At 53.3% G+C, this 26,537-nt stretch overlaps 2 protein-coding genes across 6 annotated transcripts in view; both read left to right on the top strand.

Moving 5' to 3' along the window:
* Positions 1–21,266, top strand: part of Tbc1d15-17 (TBC1 domain family member 15/17) — a 65,350-nt gene extending 44,084 nt beyond the window's left edge. For 3 of the 5 annotated variants that reach the window (XR_013316951.1, XR_013316949.1, XR_013316950.1), the window contains 9 exons: positions 3,433–3,536; positions 4,319–4,413; positions 4,511–4,627; positions 4,947–5,047; positions 5,341–5,440; positions 7,343–7,440; positions 12,531–12,647; positions 15,038–15,440; positions 18,058–18,196. Coding sequence is in view for 2 of the 5 variants with exons in the window: in XM_077673759.1 (XP_077529885.1) it covers positions 3,433–3,536; positions 4,319–4,413; positions 4,511–4,627; positions 4,947–5,047; positions 5,341–5,440; positions 7,343–7,440; positions 12,531–12,647; positions 15,038–15,336; positions 18,058–18,064 (1,038 nt within the window). In the remaining 3 variants the exon portion in view is untranslated. Of the gene's footprint in view, positions 1–3,432; positions 3,537–4,318; positions 4,414–4,510; positions 4,628–4,946; positions 5,048–5,340; positions 5,441–7,342; positions 7,441–12,530; positions 12,648–15,037; positions 15,441–18,057 lie in introns of all 5 variants that reach the window. The other 2 variants (XM_077673759.1, XM_077673760.1) reach the window with 2 other exon arrangements.
* Positions 21,267–24,806: 3,540 nt separating this feature from the next.
* Positions 24,807–26,537, top strand: part of LOC144142338 (TNF receptor-associated factor 5-like) — a 60,945-nt gene continuing 59,214 nt past the window's right edge. Inside the window, exon 1 of the mRNA XM_077673768.1 lies at positions 24,807–25,037. The gene's annotated coding sequence lies outside the window, so the exon portion shown is untranslated. The remainder of the gene's footprint in view (positions 25,038–26,537) is intronic.

Below are 26,537 nucleotides of genomic sequence, written 5' to 3'. Positions count from 1 at the left end.
GCGACCTTTCTGAAAACATTTTGAATGCATTGTGCGTACTGTGTGCCAGGTGATGGTTGTATCGAACTACTTCTCTAGTCAGTCCTCGGCATGTTTGATGCATCCAATATTGAGTTAATTTGTAAATTGAGTTTCTTTTATGTCCAGCCTCTCACGTATTAAGTGCATTTGGAAAGTGCAAAAGAAGCTTTTACTTCTGATAAACGTGCCTATGTTCCCTCCTTTACACTGAAGGTCAATGAGACATCCCTGGTTGTTTGCAGGTTTCATTTATACAGCAACACAGCCAGTAGTAATGTCCCAAAGTGTTAATGTATCAACTGGGGTAACACTGTGTTGAGGAATGCATAAGAAGACATAATTGGCACCCCAGTCCACATTCGTCCTGTTAGGTGTTACGGGGGCAATGCTGAAATTACTTTTTGCACATTGTTAAGCATATCATATGTGAGCAAGAATCAATTTGATGTCTGAACAAGCCTGCAAGGTAATAAATTTGCAAAAAATTTTTTCCTTTTTTAAATCTTCTAGGTGGCTGATTTTGAATTTCGGAACATTTCTGCCTTTTTCACTCTTTTAGGTGGCTCATATAAAAAAATTGACTTTTATTTAGCTCTTGCATCATGATGAGAATGTACTCCTGAAATTTCAATTGTCTAGGTTGAGCTCTTTGGAGTAGGCATTAACAAGTAGTCACATTTTAGCCATTTCTGGCTAAATCTGTTCTTGTAGGTGAGCATTGCCGGACACATAGTAGCATTGTTTACCTGCATAGTTGCGGTGCTAGTAATTGTCGTCGTATGCATCGAAGAAGTCGTCGTCGTCTTCACGGCTAGTGGTGGATGTGAAGCCATCCTCAGCATTGCGCACTTCCACCAGCTGTTCGTCATCGACTCGAGGCAGTGGTGGCAGGAGCTGCAAGTTGTCTCGGTAAGGAGTGGTGGCACACTCGTAGCCATGTCTCCAAGTATCCATAATGGCTTCTAGAGAATGCGGCGGACACGGTGACCTCTCCCGAGCAAGGTGTCTTCTGACCTTTAGCATTAATTGGCACTGGAGTTTTCTCTCTCCTTTTTTTGTTTTGCTAAAGCCACTGCGAGGCACGCAATCACGAGTGCTTCGCATTCTTGGTATTTTTTTCTGCAGGGGCAAACTTGCGGCTTGTACAACAGCTGCACTGTTAAAAAGCAACAATAGGTGTTGGGCCTTTTGATTCCACCTGCACTCAAGTGGGGGGGGGGGGGGACGGAAGAAGTCCTCGAGACCGGGGACGCCGATGGGATGCGGACACGAGAGAAGCAGCTGGACCGTGGCTGGAAAACAGCCAGACCATGTGGCATTAGCCTATGCTCACTGGGCAGGATGCAAACCGGGGTCCACACGAGCATACCAACCGGTGGTCTGGAAAGAAATGCCCCAGTCACCTGGCCCACAGCTGCTGGCATGATCAGGGAAACAGGCGTGCGGCAGAGTGCCAGTGGGAGCACGCCCACCCGGGACACAGTGGCAAGAAGATGGAGAGCGGTGCAACTGCAGGTCGAGTGTGCAGAGCTCAGGTGCTGGCAACGTGCAGCTGCTTTGCGAGGAAAAACACCGCCTCTGGTTGCAACAGCGGCCATGCTCACTCCGCTGTTGGAATCAGCAAGTTGTAGTCATCACTGTGGGCTTGGAGGCCGTTGGGCACCGGAATGGGGGGGGGGGGGGTGAGCATCGCCCGGCTAGCTGAGGTGGCAGAGCTTGAGGCTCTCAGTCTCAGGGCCCCCGGTCGGGCACCAGAAGGTGGGGAGTCACGGCTGCGAACGGACCATATTGCCCGGCTGGCAAGCTGGAACACGAGAATCAAAGCCGCAGTCCCCACCGCAGCGTTGCGAGGACGCTGCCGAGGGTTTGCTCGACTCTCCGGGAGGTGCCAATGATGCTCTCGGAGCCAGGTGATGCTGACAGGCCAGGCTTTCTTGCTCGGTCATAATGTGGAACATGCACTGGACAGGCTGTCCCGAGCTTGGGCCGGGGATGGAGACCCCACGAGTTCGGTAAGCTATCTGTGGCAGCCAGCTCCTTTGTCCGACCTGCACGGTTCCCAACTTCGTAGGAAAAGCCCTCAGCAGAGCAGTCCTGTTGACGAGAAGGGATTCCAGAGGGGGAGGAGGGTGCCGGCCACTAGAGGGCTGGCGCTTTGTGAGCCGATATCACAGACGAGGAAGTGCGTGCTGTGCCTGTGTGAGGGTGCGCACGCTCGCGCAGCTTTGCTGCCGAGGTGGCTTCCCCATGTTGGCGCACTGGGCAGCCAGCCCTGAAGGCGCCGCACCCCCGTCGTGGGGAGCAACGTGCCACGCGCGCTTGCGCACGCTCGGTTTCTGAGGCGGCATCCGCGCATTGGCGGTGCCGCGCAGCCTGCCTAATGGCGCTGTGCGGCTGGCATGAAGACGCATTTGGTCCCCACATCGCATACAAACACACAGAAAATTGGGAGGCTGCTGCTCTCCTTTGTTCCCTCTCACTTGTGCATGTAGAGAGAGAGTGCATTGGGATTAGCTCCACCAGCCATGCGTGGTGAGCAGAAGCTTGTTTGCATCCACACACACGGCCAATTTCATGTGTGGTGATGCTCGAAGTCGGCCATGTTTGGCAGCCAGCAGTGCGCACCATTGTTTAGGGTGCTGGGGAAGGGGGGGGGGTTAAGCATTGTCTGGGCAGCTTGACTCGTTCTTTCCCAGGCTCTGAGGAGTCTGCTGTATATGCGTGCACGCTGCTTTCACTGTTCACTGCTGGTGCACGGCCGCTGCTGTTTTTTCTTAGCAGGTGTGTTTCTCATGGAGCAGTTGCTTGCACTGGCATGATTACGGTAAGGTAGTGCAGCTGGCCTCGCAGAAGAAGGGTGGTGAAAATGTGGCATTTGGTTTTTAGCAAAAGACAGTAAAAGAGGCAGCAAAATGTGTGCAGGCGGTGTGCGCAGCTGGAGGGATGAACGCATGTCCCAAAGTTTGGTAGTGCAGTAGTACTAGCCTGCAGGAACCTGTTGTGCCCTTGTTAGGATGCCTGTGCTGTGCTTAGCCCCTGCATGTAGAGCTTTGCGGTCACGCCACTAGCATGCGAGGGGGTGACGTGGAGGCGATGCATTGGAGGAGCAGAAGAGGAGGGCTGTGTGGCTGCCTGGGAGGGGATTGTGCTGCATCTCCCCGAGCTGTGCCCTGTGTTCTCCTGCCACATACCCTGGGGGTGGGAACTGCCCTGATGACGCTAGTACCACGTTCAAGCTCACTAGTGATAGACAGATGCTATGTGGCATCCTCGCACCAATGGCGTGCTTAATTAGGCTGGTGACACTTTGCAGGAACATGCGCAGATGTTGTGTCTTTGGCAATTGGCACGGTGTGGTGGAGCACGTGGATGTTGTTCTGCCTCCTGCAAAGCCTCCCTTTGTGGTCGCAGGGCATCGCTGACGAGCTGAGGCGGGAGGTGTGGGCCTTCCTGCTGGGCTACTACAGCTTCGACTCGACCTACAAGGAGCGGGAGGCACAGCGCAAGACGCTCAAGTCAGTGCCCTGCCGCCACACATCTGTGCGGGCCTCCGGGGTGTTCAATTGACATGCGTGCTCAAGTCCTGGGGCAGTCGGGGAAGCGCTTTGGCTGTCGGTTGCTGAAGCCGCTGCGGTCTGTGAGGGGCCGCACTGCTTTGTGGGCAGCCGGCTGCTGGGGACCCTGTCGTGTGGTCAGTCTTAGCCAGGGCCGGCGAGGGCGTGCACACACGCCTAGTGCCAGCCAGCTGGCGGGGGCATTGCTCAGCTGCTGACGCTGTTGGGCAGCTGTTAGTCCGCTGCTGTTCGGTGGCAGCAACTCTAAAATGGCCGCCATATTGCAGTGTACCAGAAGGTCTTGTGTGGCGAGTGAGCCAGCGGAGAGCCCGGCTCCTTTTGAGATGAAAAAAGAAAAAAATGCATGGCATTGCTGAACTCCCGTTGTAGCAGCTGCAGTTGTTTTAATTAGTGGGTTTTGAACCCGGGTGCTTTATCAAGAGCGTGTCACTTTGTTGCATAAAATTGAGAAATGCGACTGTTTACGGCGATAGGTGGAGAGGGATTGCAGAGTACAGAAGTTGCAGAAGTGACCTGTGAGTAGCAGCAGTCGCCAAGGGCAGTGCTCACCAAAGGAGTTCCTCATGGAAAATTGTTATTGCTAAACGGATCCTACTGCTGTCCTTGGGCTCTGATGCACTATGGTCATATCAAAGGACGTAGCCCTGTCTGCCCATGGTTCTTGCCCATGGTCACCTGCCACTGAAGACATCCCGTGTGTCCTCTCTCCACCCGTGGTGCAGGGAGTACTACTACCGGATGAAGCTTCAATGGAAGTCGGTGAGCGCGGACCAGGAGTCTCGGTTTGCCGACTTCCGGGAGCGCAAGAACCTTGTCGGTGAGCGCCGTGTGTTGTGTGCCTCCTCCTGCTGTTGCCGTCCCTGGGGGGGGGATGGGGGCAGCCCTGCTCACTACTCTCCCCCCCCCCCTTGCAGAGAAGGACGTGAGCCGCACGGACCGCACCCACGCCTTCTACCAGGGGGCCAACAATGCCAAGGTGGAGATGCTCAACGACATCCTCATGACCTACGTCATGTACAACTTCGACCTGGGTGAGTGCCTCCTGTGGTGGAGAGAGGGAGACGCACTCGTGGGGGGCCTCAAGTGCCCGCCCAGTGCAGTGGGGCTCGGGGTCTGTCTCAAAACAGTGCGAATGCGGCTCAAAGCACCTGGTTTGCATCTTCGCCGTTACTGTACTTGGAGTGTTTAGATAGAACTGTGGGAATGAAGCGTATGTGGAGGTGTGCACTTTCCAAGCCCTGCTGGGATCTCGGGGCAAAGGATTCAGTGGATGCAAGTAGAGGAGACAGATGGGCATTTTCCTTGCTGTGTGCCTTTCAAGTGACGCGGATATCCCTCCCCTGCCCCCAGGCTATGTGCAGGGCATGAGTGACCTGCTGTCGCCCATCCTGATGGTGATGGACAGCGAGGAGGACGCCTTCTGGTGCTTCGTGGGCTTTGTCAGGAGAGTGGTGAGTGCCCGGCTGAGTCTGCGGAATGGTGCACCTTTGAGAGTCTAAGTGCGCTTTCTTGATTGTCTGTCAGCTGTAAGGGACTTGAGTGTAGCGGCACGGTTGAGTTTATGCATCGAGAGAGAAAAAAGTGCTGCTGAGGGGTCATTTCGGGTGCCCACGTTTGCTCTTCGCCACTGCATCATTTGTGTACTGAGCCTTGGAACTGGGCGGGGAGTTGCCTGAAACTGCAGGAGGGATTGCAGCTTGGGCGGGGGAGTGTGCGCAGTGTGCCAGCGCCTGGTGCCACGCAGATGTCCAACTTCGACCTGGACCAGAGCGGGATGAAGAAGCAGCTGGCCCAGCTGTACGACATCCTGGCCGTGGCCGTCCCCAAGCTGGCCATCTATCTGGGTACGTCGTGGGGCACTCGCCCAGCCACTGCCCCTCACTTGCTCGCCGGAGCTGCACCTGTGCTGGGAGGGCACTGGGGGGCCGCTCTTGGTTCCCTGCCGGCCTGGAAGGAGGGCCCCTTCTCGGTGGGCCCCGTCTTCCGGGAGGCCGTGTCAGCAGCGAGTGGGGGCTGCCCCGCAGGCCACCCTGGGGACAGTGTGCCGCACTGTGCTTGGCCGCTGGGTGGCCCTGCAGCAAGGCATGTCGCGCTCTGAGCAGTGGGGCGGCATGTGTGCAAACCAGTGAAGGGGGCTGCTTCCTACAACCGATGGGCACCGTGCTTAGGATGCGCTCACCCGAAGCACAGTGCCGGTTCTGGTACGCTTTCCTGGGATGAGCAGACCAACTGGCACGTCGTTCAGGGGCGGCAAACAAAACAAGGGGAGGAATCCCGTGGTGCGTGCGGCTTGCAGGTGGAAAAAGAGCCAGGTGACGCGCCCTTTTGTCTGAGCATTCGCGTCGGACGCTTCAGGTCCTGCTAGCCGCCCTAGCCTTGCGAGTGCGATTTCGGCCATAAACAGCCACCAGCTTTCCTCCCCTAATGAGCGATGAGAGGCGGTGCTGTCCAGCCCTGCCTTGGACCCGTGTGAAGAGGGAGCCACCATGCTCTGTAACGAGAGTTCTTCCTCCTCCTCTGGAAGCAGTGGGCCACTGTTGATAAGCAGTAGCCCTGTGCACTGTTAGGGAGCAAAGCAGCGGCCACCAAGGGGCAAAGGTCTGCTGCATCCTGGTCTCCTGCCGCGTGGCCGCCCATTCCTCTGAGGGCCAAGAGAGCTTTTCTGCCTGAAACAGTGGGGAGAAAATTCCTCGGGGCACGTAAGTCTGCGTACGGGCCTTGAAGGCACAAGCAGGAGGGTGGGTGAAAACTGGCGTTGCTGCAGCCAGTGGGAACTGGCGAATGGGCCGTGCACTTCCAACAGCAGCCCTCATTGTCGCTGGCCAGTCCCACTGGGTGAATGCATAAGAGCAGTGTGAGGCCCATGTTCAGCCACAACGTTGGGTTACTTAATTGCTGGCTGTAATGATGTGCCAAGCAGCGTCAGGCTGCGGGAAATGGTTGACCGTGTCACGCCTTGGAGCACAGTGTCGAGTCCAACGTCGGTCCGCAGAATCTGCGGCCACTTGCTGACCACAGGGTGCCAGGTTTTTCACTTGCTGGGGCACCTAGTGCTCGTGCACTAATGAAATTGCAAACATGTGCATGATGATTGGGAGGAAGATCCAGCTGCAGAAATAGGCCACCTGAATCATCAATCACCGGTGATCGATTTGAATAGGCGTGGCAACGAAAGAGTTAAAGGTTGGGTAGAGCGTGTGCACACAATTGCTCATGCGGTCATTGCGAGTTTCTGGCATGGCGTGCTTCTGCGTGAGCACAGTGGGCATCTTGCGCTGCAGGCCTGCCTCAGGGGGTCTCCTGTGCACTGTGGGAGTGTCGCCCGTGCAGAGCACTGCCAAGTGCCGCCAGCACAGGGCCACATTTTGCCGCCTTTGGGGTGCCCTTGTGGCAGTGGGTGGCACACTATTGCCAGCAAACTGTGTGGCACGAAATGACAGGGCCAGATCTAGGATCTAGGCTGGCAGGGGTGCTTCAAACCTGGTTACAATGTCGTATGGCCACCCCAGGGCGGGGGAGAAGCATAACTGCAGCGTTATCATCATCATCATCCCATCTGAAGAGGCAAGCGGTGTCCAGGCTGTCTGAGAAAACTATCCTCCGACAGACCAATTTTAATTGTGCCTTGCTTACGCCTCCCAGGCCTGTGCCGTCGGTTACGTTCACAATTAAAGAGCAGTGCAGCACAGCCTGAGCTTTTTCTTCAAGTAGCCCCCGCTAACCTCGGCTGGTTGTCCCCTCCGCAGAGGAGCACGAGTCTGGCAACCTGTACTTCTGCTTCCGCTGGCTCCTGGTGCTGTTCAAGCGCGAGTTCAAGTGCGAGGAGATCATGCGCCTCTGGGAGGTGAGTCTCCCTGGCCGGCCCGCTCTCGCCCAGGGCCTCCGCAGTGTCTAGCTTTTTAATTGGCATCCGTGCCGTCTCCTCTTCACCGGCATTTTACGCACATCCTCATCCCTGCCAAACGAGATGGTGCTCGGAAACCCCCGGGCTCCACTACAGTTTTGGTGGCAGTGAAAAGGTTTATCATTCACATGTTTGGAACCTGAGCTGATCTCTTGCAAGGAAAGCATGGCCACCCATTAATTCTGTTTGAACCCTTTCCGTTCCGAAACTTTTACCCACCTTCCGGCTGTCCTGGTCTGAAACTATTTTGCAAAATTCTGCCGCCGCCAAGAAAAACACAAACTGTGCAAGAAAAATTTGCAGGATATTTATTTTTTTTCTCTTGCATTCTGCGTGCAACTGCTTTACCGATATTTGCGCAGCATGGGAAACAGCTCGAAGCTATTTCCTGTGTGCAGGCAGCCAGTGTTCTTACTGCATGTTTTGCAGAAAAACAGTTTCCCTCCTGCCTCCTTTTGTTTTCCTATGGCTGCAAACAGCACATCTGATGGAGACATGTAATTCTCTACCTCAATGAGGTCATCATCGCTTTCTCTAAGTGCACCATGGTTAAACGCACACAATGAGGAAAACGGCCATGCTTCTCAGTGAACAGCACACGCGTGAAAACGCTCTGGGATCCGGGAGGCTCGTAATGAACATTGCGCTGCACCCTCATGCAAAAAGTAAACTTCAACAAAGTTCACTTATCCCTCAAGAGATGGCGCATCATGTATACAAAAAATGCCAGCGCATCGCAGTGAGAAAAAAATCCCACCATCTCCACGAAGTGAATGATGATGAGTGGGGCGAAGCTCCAATGCTTATCGGTAAAACCGTGAAACATTCGGCCACGCATCATATAAAGACTCGGCACGTTGTTATGGGGGTGATTGCCTGTACACTTATGTACACGATGTTTATTATTTACATACCGACCGATGCAATTATCCCGCGCCTGCTCCGATTCGAGGTTCTCGTGCCGCCGCTTGCGTGCCGCCTCTGCTTCGCGGGCTCCCACTTCGGGATCCGCTTGTCGACGAGCCCGCTTTGCTTCGGCTGCGCGAGCCCTCCCCGTTGCCGCTGCCTCCGGATCGATGCTGGTGCTGGCTTGCAGCAGTCGTCTTTCTTCGGCCTCGCGAGCTCTCACCACGGGGTCTTGGCGGGGGGCCCGCATTGCAGCTGCGTCGCGAGCTCTCTGCGCCGCTGCCTTCGCTTCCAAGGTGTTCATGATGAGTAGCTTGTGTCGTGCCGCCTTGAGCAGTGGCGCGCCATCTAGCAGGCAACCTATGAACTACAGTGTAGACCATTTATAACGTAACCGCTTATAGTGCGGGACCGGATATAACGCGGGTTTTCGTGACCACCGGTTTGCCTCCCATAGAACTCAATGCATAAGCATACTGCTTAAAGGAGCCATGAAGAGAAAATACAACTTCATTTAATTTGAAAGAACTAGGATTCAGTATCTCACTCAGCTCCATTAGAGCCACAAAAGATGTTTTTTTAACAGAAAAAAAGCAAGAAGTATTTAAAAACTTTCAGATTTTGCGCCACAGTGACGTGTTATGAGCAAGAATGACGTCATACGGACCAACAATAAAACATAATTTTCAGTGCGTTAACTGCACGTTAGCATTCAAGTGATGCGGTCAAATGGAACTAGAGGCCCCATTACAGACGTCCAGTCATCTGTCGTCGCGACAGGTCATTAGGCGGCCGCCAATCGCACAAACAAGGTTCCGTGACGTCATAGAAAAGTTGCGGGAAATTGGCTAGGGGGTCGCCTTGGCTTCACACGTTTTCTTTAATATCTCCGTTATTTGTTCAAAGATTGCGATGATATTGGCATCATTGTTATCGGGCCTAGGCAGTCTTTCTAATAAACCCAACTTGTATTTTGTCTTCATGGCTCCTTTAAGATGCGGTTAGCCGAAGCACAATACCGTTTATAGTGCGGTTTTTCGGCGGGTCTGCTTATCGACCGGCGCAGCTGGGGCATTGTTTTAAGGTAGCAAAAGAAAAAAAGAAATGATGAAATCGGCCATCTGACGCAGCGCGCACCCCTTGCTCTCCTCTAACTTCGACACAGAAGCAAAAAATAGGCACCCTTTAGTTCGCGCGTACGTGATAACCACAGCTGCCCTTGCTTGATGCACCTCAGAAGATAGCGACCGGCTCCCCGTCCGCGCGTGGCAAGTTGTTTCTATTAATCGTGAACCGCATGGCCCGTTTTCGCACACGAATTGTACACGTCGGCGTTGCGCGTGCGTTTTTTTCATGCTCGCGTCTACGATTTCGCGCTCGCGGTGGCTTCTTCGCGTGGCAGTGGGAGGAGCCTGACGACTTGCACCAATGGAAAGACGCGCACCTAATGGCGGGAGATTTGACGCGCTCCGAGCCGGCTAGCCGCGCCAGAGGTGTTTAGGTCCCTCGATCAGATGAAGGGACTTTAGTTTAGGCTTACCGCCGCGGTATTTTTTGATGGGCGCTTTCACAAGCAGCATGGATGGCAGTTTATATTCCACTTTGCGGTCACATTATCAGCTCTTTTCTTGCATGAGCATCTTCGCTTGCGCCTCGTGCGGCATTTCAGTGAGCGGTTGGATGTGGTCGCTGGAGCTGCCTGCACCGCTTCACGGCCAGTGCCGACGCCATGTTGCCGCCTCTTACCGCGCCGCACACATTATGTCAGTTGTATCCGCGCCGGCGTCACCGCGCCTGCGGCGTGCGCTGCACGTTTTCGCAAGAAATCGCTCCATGCGGTTCACGCTTTAGAACGTTGTGCAGATAAGCCACCGCTCTCCCCAAACAAGCGAGCCGCGCGAAGATTTCCAGCAACAGTACGTTGCTCTGATAAGCAGCCGCCTTCGGCATCGTGAATGCAAGGTGGGGTAAAAAAAAATCCCGCTGGCCTTTCTTATCATGTCCTGCGGCATCTTCATAGACGCAAAAAACGCAGCCATGGTCTTTCAAAACACAAACACAACGGAAATTAAAGCCGCACTCGCCGTTTGTAAGACCGCTCTTTTGCAATGTGTGAGACCCGGCAGCAGCGGCTGATGTTAAAAAATAATACGAAATAAAGACCCTTCCTTCGTTTTTAGGCGCTGTGCGTTTGGGTGATAAAAAATTTAGGATGACTTGAGAGGTACGTGGCGATTTGGTTGAATTCGTGCACGTTTTGGTTATAGTGCGGTACCGCTTATAGTGCGGATTTTCGCGGCTCTTGCGACATACGTTATAAGCGGGCTACACTGTATTGCACAGCTGCGCCTCTAGCGGTCGCCTCGTGAGCTAGTGGACACGGCGATAGCGCGGCACGAGACTTGCCCCGAGCAAGACGAGCTTCGCCCCTAAAACTGCTAAATACCATTGAACACTGAAGTCGGGTGGAACCCGACAACGGCTGGTACGGCCGTGTTGTGTTTTTGGGCAGGGCCCAACAACTGACCAGAAACGGTTAAATGTAATGCAGCAGGATTTTGCTTTTTTTCCTTAGAAATTCCGAATGATTTTCAAGATGTTCGCTCTCTGCATTGCTGGGATAGACGGTATTATGCGAGTAAACCTGGCAACAATATTTTAGCTTAAAAAACCAGTTGCACGAGTTAAAAAACTTTTCATGTTAGCTCGGTGTCCTGCTTTGAGTGTTACAGTCGAACCCCGCTACAACGAACGCCGCTTCAACGAAATTTCCGCTTCAACGAAATATTTCTAATTCCCCGTCAGCCAGCCATAGAAGTCCATGCAACAAAATCCTCGCCACAACGAACCATTTGTCAGGCTTGCTTTCGCTTCAACGAAATTTTCGATGATTTGGGCTGGGTTTGAACAATTATTTTACAATAAAATAAGCATAGCGCCAGCTATCTGTAACTTTTTATACATTCAGGACGCTCAGTTTCACCGAAAACGTGCGCAATGCGGCCACACCGCCACAAAAAAAAAATAAAAAAAAAAATCATAGGCGGACGCCATTGTTTGATGGTGATAACGATGTGGCTGGCCGTCTTTACATGAGGCGCAGGCCCGGTTCGCCAAGCCGGAGCTACAGCCAATCCGTATCCAGTTGAAATCGCACAAATGTGCTCCGCTGCTTCGCTGCTGGCGCGGCGCCGTCATGTATGCGTTGTGAGCAGCTGTCCTTGCCGTTTTCCTTCTACCATTCTTCATAGCCAAGAGCAAAAATCATGTGTGCGTGTTTGGTCTTGAAGCCAAGTCATCCTATCTTAGTCATGAGCGCGCAGTTGTGTTAAATGCAAGCGCGCGCGTCTAACCCGCCAAGGTCAGTAGCTGCCGCGCCGTGTCAGATGATAAGATAACGGCACTGCTCCTGCTACAAGTGAGAGGGGGGCTTCCGACAGCCTAGCAGCTATCTGCAAGTAATCAGCTCGGTGGACACGCCTTGTTGTACAGCAATACGTTTTGCGCCTGCATTTCTTCACCCCACTCCGCAACGCCATCTTCGCGTGCTGTGAAAGAACAGATAACCATTGGTATGTTTGTTATCCGAATAAACATGACGTTATTGCGCGTCACTACTTTTTCTAAACATTGTATTATGCTGCCAATGATGCGGAAGCATACGGGGCTATTTCTCTGGCCTTTCCGTGGTGTGTTGCGGCAGATTTCGCCTCAACGAATTTTCGCTTCAACGAAATTTTTCGCACGTCCCGTCAATTTCGTTGTAGCGGGATTCGACTGTAATTTTATAAGAGTTACATGAAGGCACCAGGAGGAGCTGGAGACATTCCGGTCTGAACGGTATCTGAGAGCCTAAATGTCCTCCATGACAATCCTTTGGCTCGATTCACATTTACACGAAGTGCTCTTGAAATACCCAGTGACGCAGCAGGACGGTTGCTTTTAAACCCATTTTTGTCTTACCCACACTTTTTTCTCTCTAACATTGAGGAGGAGTTTTGTGTCTCAGACATGGTCATGTGATGTCCTTGAATGAAGGCCTAGAAAGCATGGCTGAAGTGGGCTCTGTTGTGTCCAACGCTGAAGGAAAGGGGCCGTGGCAGAGCTGCTCCCCCTGTGTGCAGGTGCTGTGGACGGACCTGCCGTGCCAGAACTTCCACCTGCTGCTGTGCGTGGCCATCCTGGACCACGAGAAGGAGCTGCTCATGGAGAACAACTACGGCCTCAACGAGATCCTCAAGGTGGGGGCACGTGCTGTCCGAGGGCTGTTCTAGAGGGCCCTGGACCGTGGGCGTGCGAGGGAGGCTGTCCAAGACGGGAGCTCTGGTCGGCCATGGCTCTGCATCTCGAGGCGCAAGTAGAGCTCGGGGTTTTGGATTGGCAGGCCGGTCATCAATGAATCGCTGCACACGTGAGCTTGGCACAGAAGAAGAGCAGTCATTGCGACACTCTCGGAAGGTGGGTTGCCAGCGAAGCGTTGTAGCACAAGGCACAGAGGTGACAGTAGGCGAAAGGTACGAGTGAATCGCCTTTTTCTCGAACATTGATGGCAGTCATCTTTAGGAAGGAGTTTTGCATAAAACAGTAGCTGCCCTGGTTGAACGCAATTTCACCAAGCTTGTCGAGTGATGGCTCGGCTTGGGCCAGGCAGCTGCCAGACGGCCACTTTTGCAGTAGCAAGCACCACATCTACAGTTTCACGACAGGCAACGTGCACATGCCGGTGCAAACAGGCAGAAAACACGCAGCGTGTGGAGTGAAGCAGAAGTTTGTTACACGGTACAGTCGAAACCGGATATATCAAACACGGATATATCGAATCGTTCGATATATCGAACGCTGCATCGCAAGTGCCCCTGCAAGTGCGCTTTTCCTGATGGGGTTGAGGTGGTGGCGATGATGATTTCTTGCGGGCACTTCCACACTCGATCAGGAGGAGGCAGTACTACGTCGCTTCAATGGCCCTCAGCACCTGCTCGTGCGCTACATGGGGGGAAGCCGCGTGGTAGCGAGAACGCGGGGAGTGATGCGTTCGAAAGGCAATGAAGGGGGAGGGGAAAGCGACCGGAAGAGCTCAGTTTGTGGCCTTTTTTTCTGCACGCTTGAGTGGTTACCACTACTGGTGGCTCGCGCAGGGGGGCCGAGGTGCAGTTGCACATGTTTTGTCCGCAGAACGCGCAAGTGTGTTTCAAAGCTTTGCTCACAAAAAAAAAAAAAAAAAAAAAAAGGAAAAAATTGGATTTAGCGACGAAAGTGCACATCATTCGATGACCACAGGCTGGTGAAAATATGCCAGTTGCTGAGGTTGCTGAGGCAGCATTTTGGTACTGCGAATCAGACCCGACGTAAAAGTGAAGGCAGCACAGCCACGGCCAGACAAGGTGGTGTTGCCACGGCCAGGCCGTTCCGGAGCGTGTCGTGTGCAAGGCGGCTTGGTTGTGCAGCTCCAGGATGCCAAAGATGAGGGCGCTGATTGCCTTCAGGGTGGATTTAGAGAGCTGTCAGCGCCATTTGGAATGACAGAATGGCACTTGAGTTCGTAAGTGCTGACGATGATGTGAAGGCTGTGGCGGACATCAGCCCTGACAGTGTTCCCAACCACCTACTCCAGCTGAGCTTGAGTCAGTGTCCGATCTGCACTGTTGTGGCAGAGTGGACAATGCCAGATTTTGGCGTTTGTGAGCTTGAAGACAGTTTGGTGAACTTTATGGCGCAGAAAAAGAAGCAAGAGAAAAGCCACAGACTTTTTCCATGTTAAATAAAGTGCGGTGGTGTCGCGCTGTGGTTCGAATTTTCCATACTTTGAGGAACAAATCGGTCAGCTACCGCTTGTCACGATCTCGGAAAGCTCTCAGTGATCTGCGGAGTTATCAAAGCAGCTTCAGGCAGACATATTTTATATTTTGAATGATTGATATATCGAAATATTTTGCGATTCCCGCAGAGTTTGATGTATCCATATTCTACTGTAGCTTGTTTTTGGCGCTGAAAGCGTGCAGTGGATGCCCACATTTTCTGATGGCACACGCACCCTTACTTTTCCTCCCTATCCCCCTTTGCACCCCCACTTTGGAACGAGCGAGCAATTAGAGAGCGCCACTTTTTCTTTGCCGGGGTAGCCACACACGGTTTCGCTGTAAAGAAGGGTTCCTTGCAGACCACTGCCTACTCCCCGACACTGGGAACAGGGTGCAAGCAGGGCAGTCCATTCCGTCCCGAGAGTAGCTAGGGTGTACGCCTAGTGGGCACGACCTGCAGGGGTGGCTGGAATGTCGTGCAGCCGCACTGCGCCATGTGGGGACCGCAGGCTGCTCCTCTCGGGGAGGCCACTCGAGCGGCATTCAGCACCTCGTCTGCCGTGTACGTTGCTCTAAGTGTGCATGGTCGGTGCGCACCCAGAATAGGGACTGATGGAGGGGATGCCACACGGGAAGGCTGGTCGGTCTTGGCTTGAATGCAGGAGAAAACATCAAGGGTGTTCACTGAAGAGACGTGCATGCAGCACTGTAGCTCTTCCTCCGTGCCTGTCGGGGCACTCGTAGCGGGCACGTGTTGGTAGGGGCGAAAGCAAAGACCGTGCGAGCAGACTGGTGCTGCCGAGCTGTGAGGAAGGACGCTGCCTGCCTTGCAGCACGTCAATGACATGTGCTACCGGATCGACCTGGAGAGCACGCTGGCGACGGCCGAGGCGATCCTGGAGCAGCTCCGGGGGTCCACCAAGCTGCCCGAGTCGGTCAGGGGGGCCCTGGGCATCGCTGCGCCCCCCGCAACTGCCGCCGCCCCGTCGCCCACCAGTGGCGGCACGGATTGTGCGTCGCGGCCCTCCTGCGACCGGGACCTGACCACCTCGCCCAGCAGTGTGCGCATGGGCGAGCGGACGTGCAGCACGAGCTCCGTCGAGGTCCTGTCGGACGCTGATGTGGAGGCCAGGTACGACCGGCACCTGCCCTTCGCCCTCTGAGGCCCAAGGAGCACCGCTGGCTCGGAAGCTCCAGCTACGCATAGGGCCCGTGCAGCACACGTGGATGCAGGCTGTTAGTAGCTTTTGCCTACGAGATTTTGTGCAGCTCGTTGGTTCCGTGTAACACGTTTCTGATGTGGCTTGTGCAGAGCTCGTGTTACACGTGGGCTCACTGAGGTACACCAAAAACAAGGCCTGACAAAAGAAAACCCTGAACGTAGTGGCAGGAGTGCCGCAAACGCTGTTCTGGTGCGCTTGCCTACCAGCAACTGCCAGGTTGGGCCTCATGGTAGAAACTTGCTTGGTTGGGAGCGAGTGCTTCAGTGTTACCCTTGCACATCACGCGAGCGTAGCTAGCGTGTTGCTGACAGGGTTGTACATGACTTGTCAAGTTTCCACGAGAGGCTTCCGCTGCAGTGCCCTTCTGTGGCATGCACTGCTGTCCCGAGGAGGGCAGAAGTGGCCGTTGCCAAACGAGGGATGAGTGGCTCTCATCCTGAGGAGCATCTGCAGACCTGTCCCTGTTGTGTAGAGAAGCCCCTTCCTCAGGTGTGTCCTTGTCTTGGCTCTTCAACCGGGCTGTGGAACGGCGCAAAAAACTCTGCCGACCGCACGGATAACTCGCGCATGACTGTGCATGGTCAGAAATGACCACCCACACATATCTCTGGGGGTTCTTGCCTCTCGACAGGGCACATGCACGGCTGGCTCTCGGGAGGAGCACAATGCGCATCGCCTGTGGCCAAGCTGCTGTGCTGCTGCTCAGCCACGGTGGTTGCTCTGGTGGGGCAGGCGCAAAACGCCAGTGTCCCCTGCGTTTTGAGATTTTGGTGCACGTTAAAGATCCCCAGGTGGCGTGGGTGCATTTGTACCCTCCGTTGTGGTGTGCTGCAGCCTTGGCAGGTAACCCCTCCCAGGAAGACCGAGCATTCTGCAGTCCAACCCAGTAATAGCGAAATGGCCAGGCAGAGCCAGAAACTTGCAATTGTGAGAACTTCATAGCCATGAGAAGGAAGCATAAAAGGGAAAGGGGCTGTGGAATGAGAATTCGTTTCTGCAAGTCGGTTATACAGTCTATGCCTGTTACAACGGACCCTCTTAATCCGGAAAAAAACGTCCGCTTTAGCCAAAGTATGCAGTATCCGAGGCACCTGGGAAAGGCCTAGCGCATGTGGTCAAGTGTGTAAAGACGCATGATAAGCTGAGCAAATAAAGCAAGAATATAACTAGAAGCAATTATTAACCAGCTACAAAAATCAGTCGTGGCCATCATAATTAGCTACTCTTTTAAATCCTTTGTGACGAGGCAGAATTCCCCGAAACCGATCGCCAAACAAATCGGATTGCTGCCTGACGTTCCCCCGAGGCAGCTGCCACATTTTTTGTTATTTTAGTCTGGTCATTGAAACAGCCGATACGAAATAATCTGATGATGCACCGGCAGATTGCACTCAATGGATGGGAACCAAATTGAGGAATTTCTTACCTTTTTCACCGAATGGAACAGGAACGATGCATGCGTGGGAATAATAAAGACCGAAGTTCACTGAACCCGAGTTCTTTATTACATAAAAGAACTATCACGGGGGCAGTCTTCACTCTGGGTTCACCAGCGCTGTTGTTCAGTCTCACCGTAGTCGCTTTTATCGGCAGCGGCCTTGTACTTGACTGTCTCGCGGATCGTCTGCTTAGGCAGGCCTGTACTTCTGGCGATGCCGGCCTGTTTTCCCGCCTGTTTGACAGCTTTAATTATGCTTAATTTAGCCGACAGTGAAATCAGCTGCCCTGCCGCTCATGCTGCTGGTCGCACACACAAAAACCACTGGCACTGGCTTGGCTTGGCTGCGCCAACGATCCGGCTGCCAACAATGTTGCCAGACGTAACAGTTTTCTTGTCAAACAAAACAAAGAAAAAGTGTATCGGGTGCTGGCCCCGCGAGAGTCCGCTATAAACATTCAGTCAAAACAATTTTGGCCTAAAATTTAGTCTGTTGTAGCCGATAGTCTGCTCTAGCCGGGTTCGTTATGAGCGAAGTGGAGTCCATTTAAAATGCATGGGGACCAAACAAAGCAACAGAAATGTTCTGTCGTAACCGAAAGTCCGCTGTAACGAGCTTAGACTGTATGGCTTTGCCAAGCCTCACCTGGTAGCAACCTCGCTGCTGAAGTTCTCGCACTGCAAAAAAAAATGGCCCGCTGCAGATTGCCCAAGAATGACCTAGCTGTGTGGAATGCATCCAGAACGTCTCCACACGTCTGTCTCCCCTTGGCCCTGGGCATGTGAGCGAAGTCCAGCGTGCTCTGTGTGAGCACTGTGCCAGGCTATCTGTGCGGTGGAAAGGCTGCCGGGGAGGGCAACCCCTGCTGCTCACTCGGGCCGCTGGGGCAGGACAGCCACCCACATCCCGGGTCTGGCTGGGTCGGCAACCCAAGTGGTCTCTCCAAGCTTGTGCTGTTGCACGCGTGGTTGCCAGGCTGTGCCGTCTTCACTGTACGTGGTAACGGCACCCCCCTGCAACTTTGTGCAGTACTTGTGTGGAGCAGCTTGAGGCGGCACAGTCCTCTGGCACGCTGACCTCGCTTTGTTGCGCCATGTTGTTCCCCCCTTCCTGCGGGGACTGTTTGGCGTCCCGTGCGGCTTCCCTGGCCTCGGCCCCAACTGAGCAGTGGTACCCGTGGTTCCGTTTCAGCTCCTAGCCCCCTCGGCTGGTGGGACTCAGAGGCCTCCTCCGCGTAGCCAGCAGTGCAGCCAACAAGTGGACACCTGGCAGTCGGCAAGCGGGGTGTACAGTGTTGGCGATACGACAGAGCTGCCCGTTTCTCGTGCAGTGCTACCCTCCTCTTTGGTGGAGTGCCCTTGGGGCGACCTGTTAGCAGCAGCAGGCGGTCGAGGATCACCATTGTAGCGGTTGTCTGTAATGTTCGTTGTATTTTGTTTTGCTTGCACTCCTTCGTGTGCATCCTGCCCGTGGTATTATACATCTTATTTGCTGGCTGCAGTTGCAGTACTGTTCATCTACTGGCTACACTGCTTGCTTGCCCGTTCATTCAGGGTTGCAGAGAAACGGGCTGGCTGTGTGCTTCCATTTGTCGCACCTTGTTCCGGTGAAGGTCGGAGGTTCAGTCAGTCGGTGACCCCCATTTGCCACCAGAAGAGTGTCACTTATTTGAGGTCAAGCTCCAAGTTTTCCCAGTCACCTATTATGGCCCATGAAAGTACCTTGAGACCAGATGTTTAGCGGGAAAAACTATGTGCAGAGTTGCCCATGTATGCATAGTCCAAACTTGTAATATTTACACACCATGTTATTCCTGCTCTATTTTCACTTTATATATATGAGTGAACATGAGGCCAGCTTGGAAAGGCACATAGCCTCGAGAAGGCCATTTTGGCGCAGAAACCATGTGCATAGTTGGCGATATGTTTGTAGCTGATGCTCTTGCTTCTTATAGAGTATGGTGTGTTACCTTTGCTTTATTTCCGCTGCGTTTGAGCGAACTTGTTCTCTTTCACAGCCATGGATTTGAGGAGATGCCTAGTTCAGCAGCGTGGAGGGTTTTTCAGAAAGTAGTCTGATATTTGGCCTTTGCATTTCAATGAATACCCAGCAGAGCCTGTGGAGGCAAGGGGTGACTCATGAGCCCCTGTTGAGTTATGCTCGGTGATTAGGTTTTGTACTGCAGAGCCATGAACCGCGCAATAATGAAACCGCCGGGGAAGGCTGAAAAATTTGTTTTTGCGAGAATGAAACATGCACGACAGAAAAATCGCCCGCAAATCAAATATTTATTTCCGAAACTCGGTTATATTAATTTGCGAACCTTGCCTCGCAGCAACTTGAGAGTGCAGCTCTCACACTGCAAGAAGTGCTCCATTGCTAGTCGCCAGTGTGTGCGCCCCAGAGCGACCAAATTGGGTCAAACGCATCCAAAACATCCCACGAGTTTGCCTTCTCTGCACGTTTTTCTCCTGGGTGTGGGACATCCGAGCATGCAAGTGCAGCTTCTTCCGCTGACCCGACTTTTCCAGTCAGTGGCACCTGGTTGTTCCAGTGCTGTTCACAAAACCAAGCAAATAGCAACACTTTGTCAAAGTTTGTTGAGGCTGTCATCGTTTTGTTTTGCGCACGTGCACCATTAAAAGCTTTTCCAAATGAGCTGCGTGCGGTTTGAAACCTGGGCCACTGACTTGGACAATGCCTTATCCTGTGGCTGGGGAAGGGAACCATGCGGGAGCCAATGCAACGAGTGCACGCATGCTGCTCGGCTGTTGCTCAGCAGTAGGCCCAGCCCTGGCTGCCCCGAATGTGTGCTGCCCCTGCACGGCCCTGCACTGCTCAGGCGCCTGCTGCACGGCAGCGGCCGTGAGTCGGCAAAGAATGCATTGGAGCACTCTTCAGTTTGCAGGGGATTGCCCGAAGCCACAAGGACACGTGGGAAAATCGAATGCCAGACTGCTTCTCGGGGGTGGGGGTCCGTGGTGAGTCCGGAACTGTAAATTGAAGAACCCCGCTGTTAACCTCACAGTGGTAGATAACGTGCAGACCACACTTTTGCAGCACAATTTGTTAATGCGGGATGGCTGCTAAAAAAAAAAAAATTTCATTGCCGAGAGATGTGGAATACTACAGTAGCCAACCGATTTTTCAGACCTTGAGGGGAACAACAAATACTAGTCCGAATAAAATAGCAGTCCAAAAAATCCGCAAGTCATTACTCCTTGGGACAACTGGCGGTTCTTCGGGAAAGTCCGGAATATCCAGCAACTGTGAATTTTTGGAGTCCGAAAAAACGGTAAGCTACTGTACATACATAGGCTTCTGTGGACGTTGGCCACACATACGAAAATATTTGGTTGCCTCGGGATTTTCATAGTCTTGGGATTTTGTTATTGCGGGGTTTGACTGCACGATGGCATGTCAAAAGAGGGAGCACTGCTCTGGCTTTCTAGTGTTATCCGAGTCTCTTTAATCCCTCGAAATATTAGAAAGCAAGGAAGTCGCGTGCTCAAAAACTGCTGTACATTTGCTCCACCCGGCTGGCAGATGGTGCAACTTGGGCAGGCAGCCACTGCTTGCACTGGTGCATTTTCGCATTCAGTTCACCAACGCAACATTCAACGGAGCCCTTCCCCCAAACCAGCTGTGCCACCTTGTGCAGGCAGTGCGTGGTGTTTGGATGGTTCTGAGGTGCCTCTTGTCGTCCCAAAGCTTGCACCCAAACTTGTGTCTGCATCACTCGGGGTGGCAGCCTCGTGACCATGCACATAGTGTACGTGGAGGAGGCGGGTGGCTGGCCCATTGACGCCCCGGGGGGGGGGCATTGCACGTGCAGCGGCGACGTTGGGCGGCCGCTGTTTCTGTGCAAGGACTCCTGGCCGGCTGGTTGTCATTTTCCACCAAACAGCATGTCCGTTCCATTTCGCAAAAGGGAATACATACGAGTTGCTGCTGCTGCTGCTGCTGCTGCTGCCAACTAAATGGTTTTGAGAGGTGTGTGTTTAACGACTCCATGCTTGCAACAAGCTTTGTACGGCCGTCAGTGTGGAAAATGCTTTTGTTTTATTCTTGGGCCACTGATGTGTACATCTGTGCTCCTGTTTCACAGCTTCGCGGCATTTTAGCCCGCTCAGTGCATGATTGAATTGTTTGTCGCGTCGGCTTAGCACTGCACCTAATCTTCCTTCACATCTGCTGTTCTTCTATACCCTCACTGTGTGGCCAGTATCCAAACATCCACATTCTGCTTTTTAGCCATGTGGTATCGATGTGTTATGGCAGGGGGTGTTGCAAAATGTGTGGACATCGGTGAGTCATTGTTGTCAGTGTGTTACGCGAGCTATGCAAGAACATATTTTTTGTGCGTTTGGAATAAATGCATAAATGTTTCCTGCTCACAACCTTTCTCTCTCCTCTTTTTGTATCTGTGTCGGGAGGGGCTCTCATGGTGGGTCTGCTGGTGGTGCCTAGCATTAAGAATGCCGTCAGACGGCATTGTGCTGGTTCGTGTCGTGCAGCACTGCTGCTGCTGCTCCAGCCCTGAGCACACACTTTTCCCGGTGGCAACAAAGTGTGCTGTGGTCAGGTGTTCTATTGGACAGGACCAAGGGCTCTCCCAGCATCCCACAGACTGATAGGGGAGCTTTCTGTTGGGGAAAAAAGAATGCGGCCGCAGAGTGGCCTCGTGTGAATGGCACGAAGGCTGGCCACTGAGCCCCCTGCCACGGCCCCTGGCTGCACTCGGAGGCCTTGCAGCACAGTGGTCCTGAGCATGTGTGGCTGGGAACCCCCCCATGTCTGGCAGAACGTACCGTTTTCCTGGTGGCAAGGAGGAATAGCCGTGTGCAGAGGTGTAGGGTTGCGGTGGCATGGTGCATTGAGCACGCTCGGCAAAATCACATTTCCTTGTGGAGATCGGTGGCTACCTTGCCACCAAACTGATTCCATGGCTATCTCCCTTACATTTCAGATGAAAACAAAAAAGCGAGAAAAAAACCTGATAGGCCTCGTTAAAAAGGCAGCACCGAAGTACTCTGAAGCAAAACAAAAACACCGCCCATTGCTAACCAGTTGGTATTCTCTTTTGCAAATTTGTCATGGAGATTGCTGGAAAAGATTGCAACACCAATTTGGATGCGTCTTGGAGACCTCCTTGTTGAGGTAATGTGAAACAACCGCTGTGAGAATCTCCTGAAGCAAGCAGAAATACTTGGCCGCCTTTGCAATTGAGATGTCAAGACTGAGGTCTTCGCCAGCTCTAGCTAGGCTTTTCTTGGGTCTGCCCATCTTGTCGGTGCATCAGTGGCCCCAAGTGCACGCCATCTCTCTAAACTGGAACACCTGCACGTTGGGGCTGGCGCCCTCTCCAGGCACAGGCAATCCCCAACGCGCCTCTCCCCACCCGAACATCCGCACCGTGCCACGCACTCCCCGCACAACCTCGCCACTTCTGGTCCTGGCATTTCCCTCCTCTCGGCATGGCTGGAACTGACGCTCCGCCGTTAAAGCAGCCAACTCGACGTACCCTCGCCCTCACTTCTCACCATGCACTGAACACTGCCCGGCTGTCCAGGGTGGTGGTTTGGAAACGGAACTTGTGCACGAGGCCAGGTGCTGACCCCGAAGATAAGAACCCAGCCTCGACTTTTTCCTTCTTCCCACGTTTTACTGCCAGGCCACATGATGAAAGTGCACAAGTGAGTTCCGAATGAGGTTTCCCAGTATTTAGTCTGGGCATCCATTTGTTGGGGTACCTACACCACCTCAAAAACTGCCCCCAGAGTGGCTTTTCTCGTAGTCAATGGATAGCTCTGTTCCCCTCACCCGCATTTAGCATGTGCGGTTTGTCTGTGGGAAATGGCAGCCACTCTGCCTCGCTGTTGTTTGCACCAAGCCCCCAGGTACGAGGCATATACATACACCAGCAGGGGCGCACGTCGTGCCCTTGGCAAAGGAAATGGCAGCATGGGCTTCCTTCATGCACCTGGCACAACAGACAGGCATCAAATGCATTATCTTTACATTCATTCAACGCTTCTTAGGCACTTATACATTATCTTAACCAACTAAAAGAGAATAAGAAACGCAATCCAGGCCGGCCACATGAATACAGAGTGCCATTTTCGTAACAATGGAATAGAAATGCAGTAATCCCTCGTTAACTCAAACTTGCATATCTCGACACATCAGTTGACATTTACCTCCCATATGCGCCGTGTATTTGCCCCCTCGTTAAACATATTTTCAGGGGACCGCGGATATGTCGAAATGTTGACGGAGAGGACACAAGGCAAAGTCCGCTACAGACAGATGATAAGGTCTCTGTTCAAACGCTTAGCTCCCACTATACGCGCTGAGCGCAGTCGTGAACGATAGATGTTCCCGCTGCCGAACGCTGTCCGACGCCTACATCGCTGAGGGAGCTGTGGACGACGCAGTTGGTCATCATCGAAGAAGAGGAGCCCCGAGAAACACCTACATTGTTGGATACAACAAAGATGATGCGCCTCCTACTCGACAAGGTAGAGTGTAGCCGTGGCGACGAGCAGTTCATGCGGTGCACTGAGCAGATTGAGAATGCTTTGATGGAACCAGGTGCGAAAGTGAAACAGCCGAGCATCACGCGGTTTTCTTCTGCAGTAATAAAAATTCGTTTTTCCTGCGAACTTTTTTGGCCTTTACTCTCCAAACTTTTTTGCATTTATTAGAATTTACATGAATTATGAACATACACAATTTCAAAACCAGTTCCCTGGTGTGAACAAGGTAATACCTTCCTTTGGAGCAGGCCTGTACATGCATGCATTGCGCCAGATTGCAAGGAAGTAATAATTCACATGTGTAAGAACAACGAATTTGTAGCAGGGGTCGGCGATCTTTTTGGGCGCAGGGCGAAGTTGCATGAAGCCGACACATCATGCAAATTGGAAAGGGGGCGGGGGGGGCTTCGCCGGCAAAGAAAATAACTTCGTTGAATTGGTAATAATGTACAAAACTGCAATAAAAATCATGTTCACTTTCAGTATGCATACGCATGTAAAGTTACAAGAAAAGCGGGGGTCTTCGTGCCGGAGCCGCGTTATACTGCCCCGCGGTACGCACGCTTCCGACCCCTGCATTTTAGAACAGTTTTGTGAACATAGAAAAAATAGGAGCGAACTTTGAGAGTATTGTAGCAGATTTTGCTAACCTAGTTATACTCGGGTCCCATCTCATGCTCTTGTGAAAAAGAGCTCCCAATGTTTTTTACGGAGTTAATGACATCCGCAGTATTTATTTAAGAACATTCTGCAGGCCAGAGGCCCAAGCAGGAGGGCTATAAGGTGGTAACAATATCAAAGATACAAGATACAAAATACAATACAAAGATACAAAGTAGCGCTACAATATCCATTTTGATGCTAAGCTCTAACGAAAGAACACTGCCTTCTATGAAATAGCGGAGGTTTCGTTTTTTAGTGTATAAGTAAGGATGGAATTTGTTGTGCTGCACGAGGTGAAAGTTCATAAAACGCCATTTGCAGTTGAAATTAGACATTGAATGGTAGTGGCTTTGAAGAAGAAGCGTGTGTGTCGTCTGCGTATAAAATATAATTTGGTTGATTAATGTTATGCGCAAGCTTCTTTGCGTGACTCCTGCGGTTATTCGTTGAAGGGTGGAGATGTCCTTTCCCGTGGCTACACATTGGGACCTATATATTTCGATTTAAGAAGAGCAGGCGCGATTCCACGGATGCCATATAATTCTAATCTCTTGGTGAGAGACTTATGGTTGATCGTGTATTGACTGATGTGTATCGCACGAGATTTTCTCAGGGCGCACCGAGCCCTTCGTAGCGCATACTGAAAGCAGCGCGACCCGTTCTCGTCTGCTACTGCGGTTGAGCAGACGTCCGCTCCCCGTGGTTGCCTGCCGACGGGCGCAGCGCCGCCGAGGGCAGCGGCCCCCGAGAGGAGGGAGTCGGGAGGAAAAGGAGCACTGCGGCGGCGGCGGCGCCTCGGGTGCTATGGATGCCGTCGCCGAGAGACCTTGACGCAAGGTAGGCCCGAGCGGAGGGGGTGGAGGAGCCCCAGCCCGAAAAATGCTGGACAGGTGATGAACAGGCGTCGTCGGGAAGAAGCTGCACCCAGCTCGGCCAGCGATGTGACCGCGTCCGGGGGACACGTCCAAGGTTTGTGCAGTGCTGCTTGCATGCATGCGCCCCGCGCTGCTGCCCGCCCCTGCGCGGCCAAGGGGATGGCTTCACCGCACGGCTGGCCTTTTCCTCCGGCCGCGGCTGTGGTCCGGACCACCGCAACAGCGCCTTGTGCACTTGCTGCTGCGACTCGTTCGGGGCAGCCCGCATTTCGCAATTTTCCTGCTGCTTGTCTGCATCCTGTTCGCGAGTTTGCAAGCCTTTCCCGCGCACTACAGTGCACGTCCTGCGGTAACGTCTGGCAACGGGCCGGAGGCTCGAGCGTGCTTCGAGCGTTCGTACCTATGGCGTGCTCGTTTTCTCCCAAAACGGCTCTTCCGCACTCACCTGCACTTCGCGCCCGCATTCGAGGCCCAAGAAAAACCTCCCACTGAAAACGAAGGCCCGTGCATAGTTTGTCAACGTGCACTGATTCATAGCGGCCGTGCAGCGTCGTCGGGACTGCTGTTTCATTGATCCTTCAAGCGGTTCTTGTGATGTCATCGTGGACGCCCGCTAAGAAAAGGGGGGCGAAATTCCTCGTGCGCTAATGCAGCAGTGTCGTGAACGGTCGTCACAAGGCGCGCGTTTTCCCTCGCGAGCGTCTGCCTTATACGTGCTCCTCTCACAGGGCTAAGGCTGGAAAGTTCGTCTGCGCGTCTTTTCGAAGAGCAAGCGTAGCGTATTTATCCCGTCGTATCGGGTTTCATTTCTTGCATGCGCTCGATCTGTAATTGTATCCCAGTTTGCAACGAGCGTTGTATTTGTCGCATTGCAAGCCACGTTGAGATTGTGCCGGAGCCAGGGGAGAGAGAAGAGGCTGCGAAGGAAGTGACGCAAGTGGCGACGCTACAAGCGTGCGCAGAAGAGAGCGTCGTCCCCTCGCCCCCTAGCTGCTCGCGAAATTCGCAATCACTGCCGGCTGCGCGAGCAGGCTGGCCCGTCGGATCAGGGCTCGGCGCGTCACTTATCGACGCGTTGTGGCGATCGCGGTACGTGCGCCGCAGTGAAGCCGTTCTACAGGGGCAAGAGCGGGGATGCACTTGGTTTGTGGCCTTCCCCAAATAGCCGGCTCTTCTGTGTGCGATCGCACATCGATGTAGCGTCGCGTGTGTAGATCAGACAAAGCCCGGGCCGAACTCGTGGAGGAACTAGACGGCTGTATTAACTTTGACCTTTCGGGCGCCAGCGGTGCCCCCCTCCGCGAGCGCTTACGTCAGAGGCCTCTTCCCTCCCCATTCTCCCGCCGCCGCACGTTTTGGGAAACGGGGTCACTGGCACGCTTTCGGGAGTTCATTGAGCTCTCCCCGGCTGCTGTCTCGGGCTGCGTCGCTAATTTTAGCATCGCCTTTCCCCCCGGAGGCTGAGAGGGAAGTCTCGACACTCGCGACGGGATTAGGGCGAGGAGGGCTTCTTGGGGGAACTTTGCTTCTTCTCGGGAACCCGAACGCGCACGTTGTGCTTTCACCCGCCCAGGATCCCCTCTCGGCTCCTCGC

Source organism: Haemaphysalis longicornis, unplaced genomic scaffold (genome assembly GCF_048455015.1).
Source record: "Haemaphysalis longicornis isolate Haplotype H1 unplaced genomic scaffold, Haemaphysalis longicornis Haplotype H1 scaffold_6, whole genome shotgun sequence".
NCBI lineage: Eukaryota > Metazoa > Arthropoda > Arachnida > Ixodida > Ixodidae > Haemaphysalis > Haemaphysalis longicornis.
The sequence above is the reverse complement of the archived record's forward strand: the minus strand, read 5'-3'. Positions and strand labels throughout refer to the sequence as shown.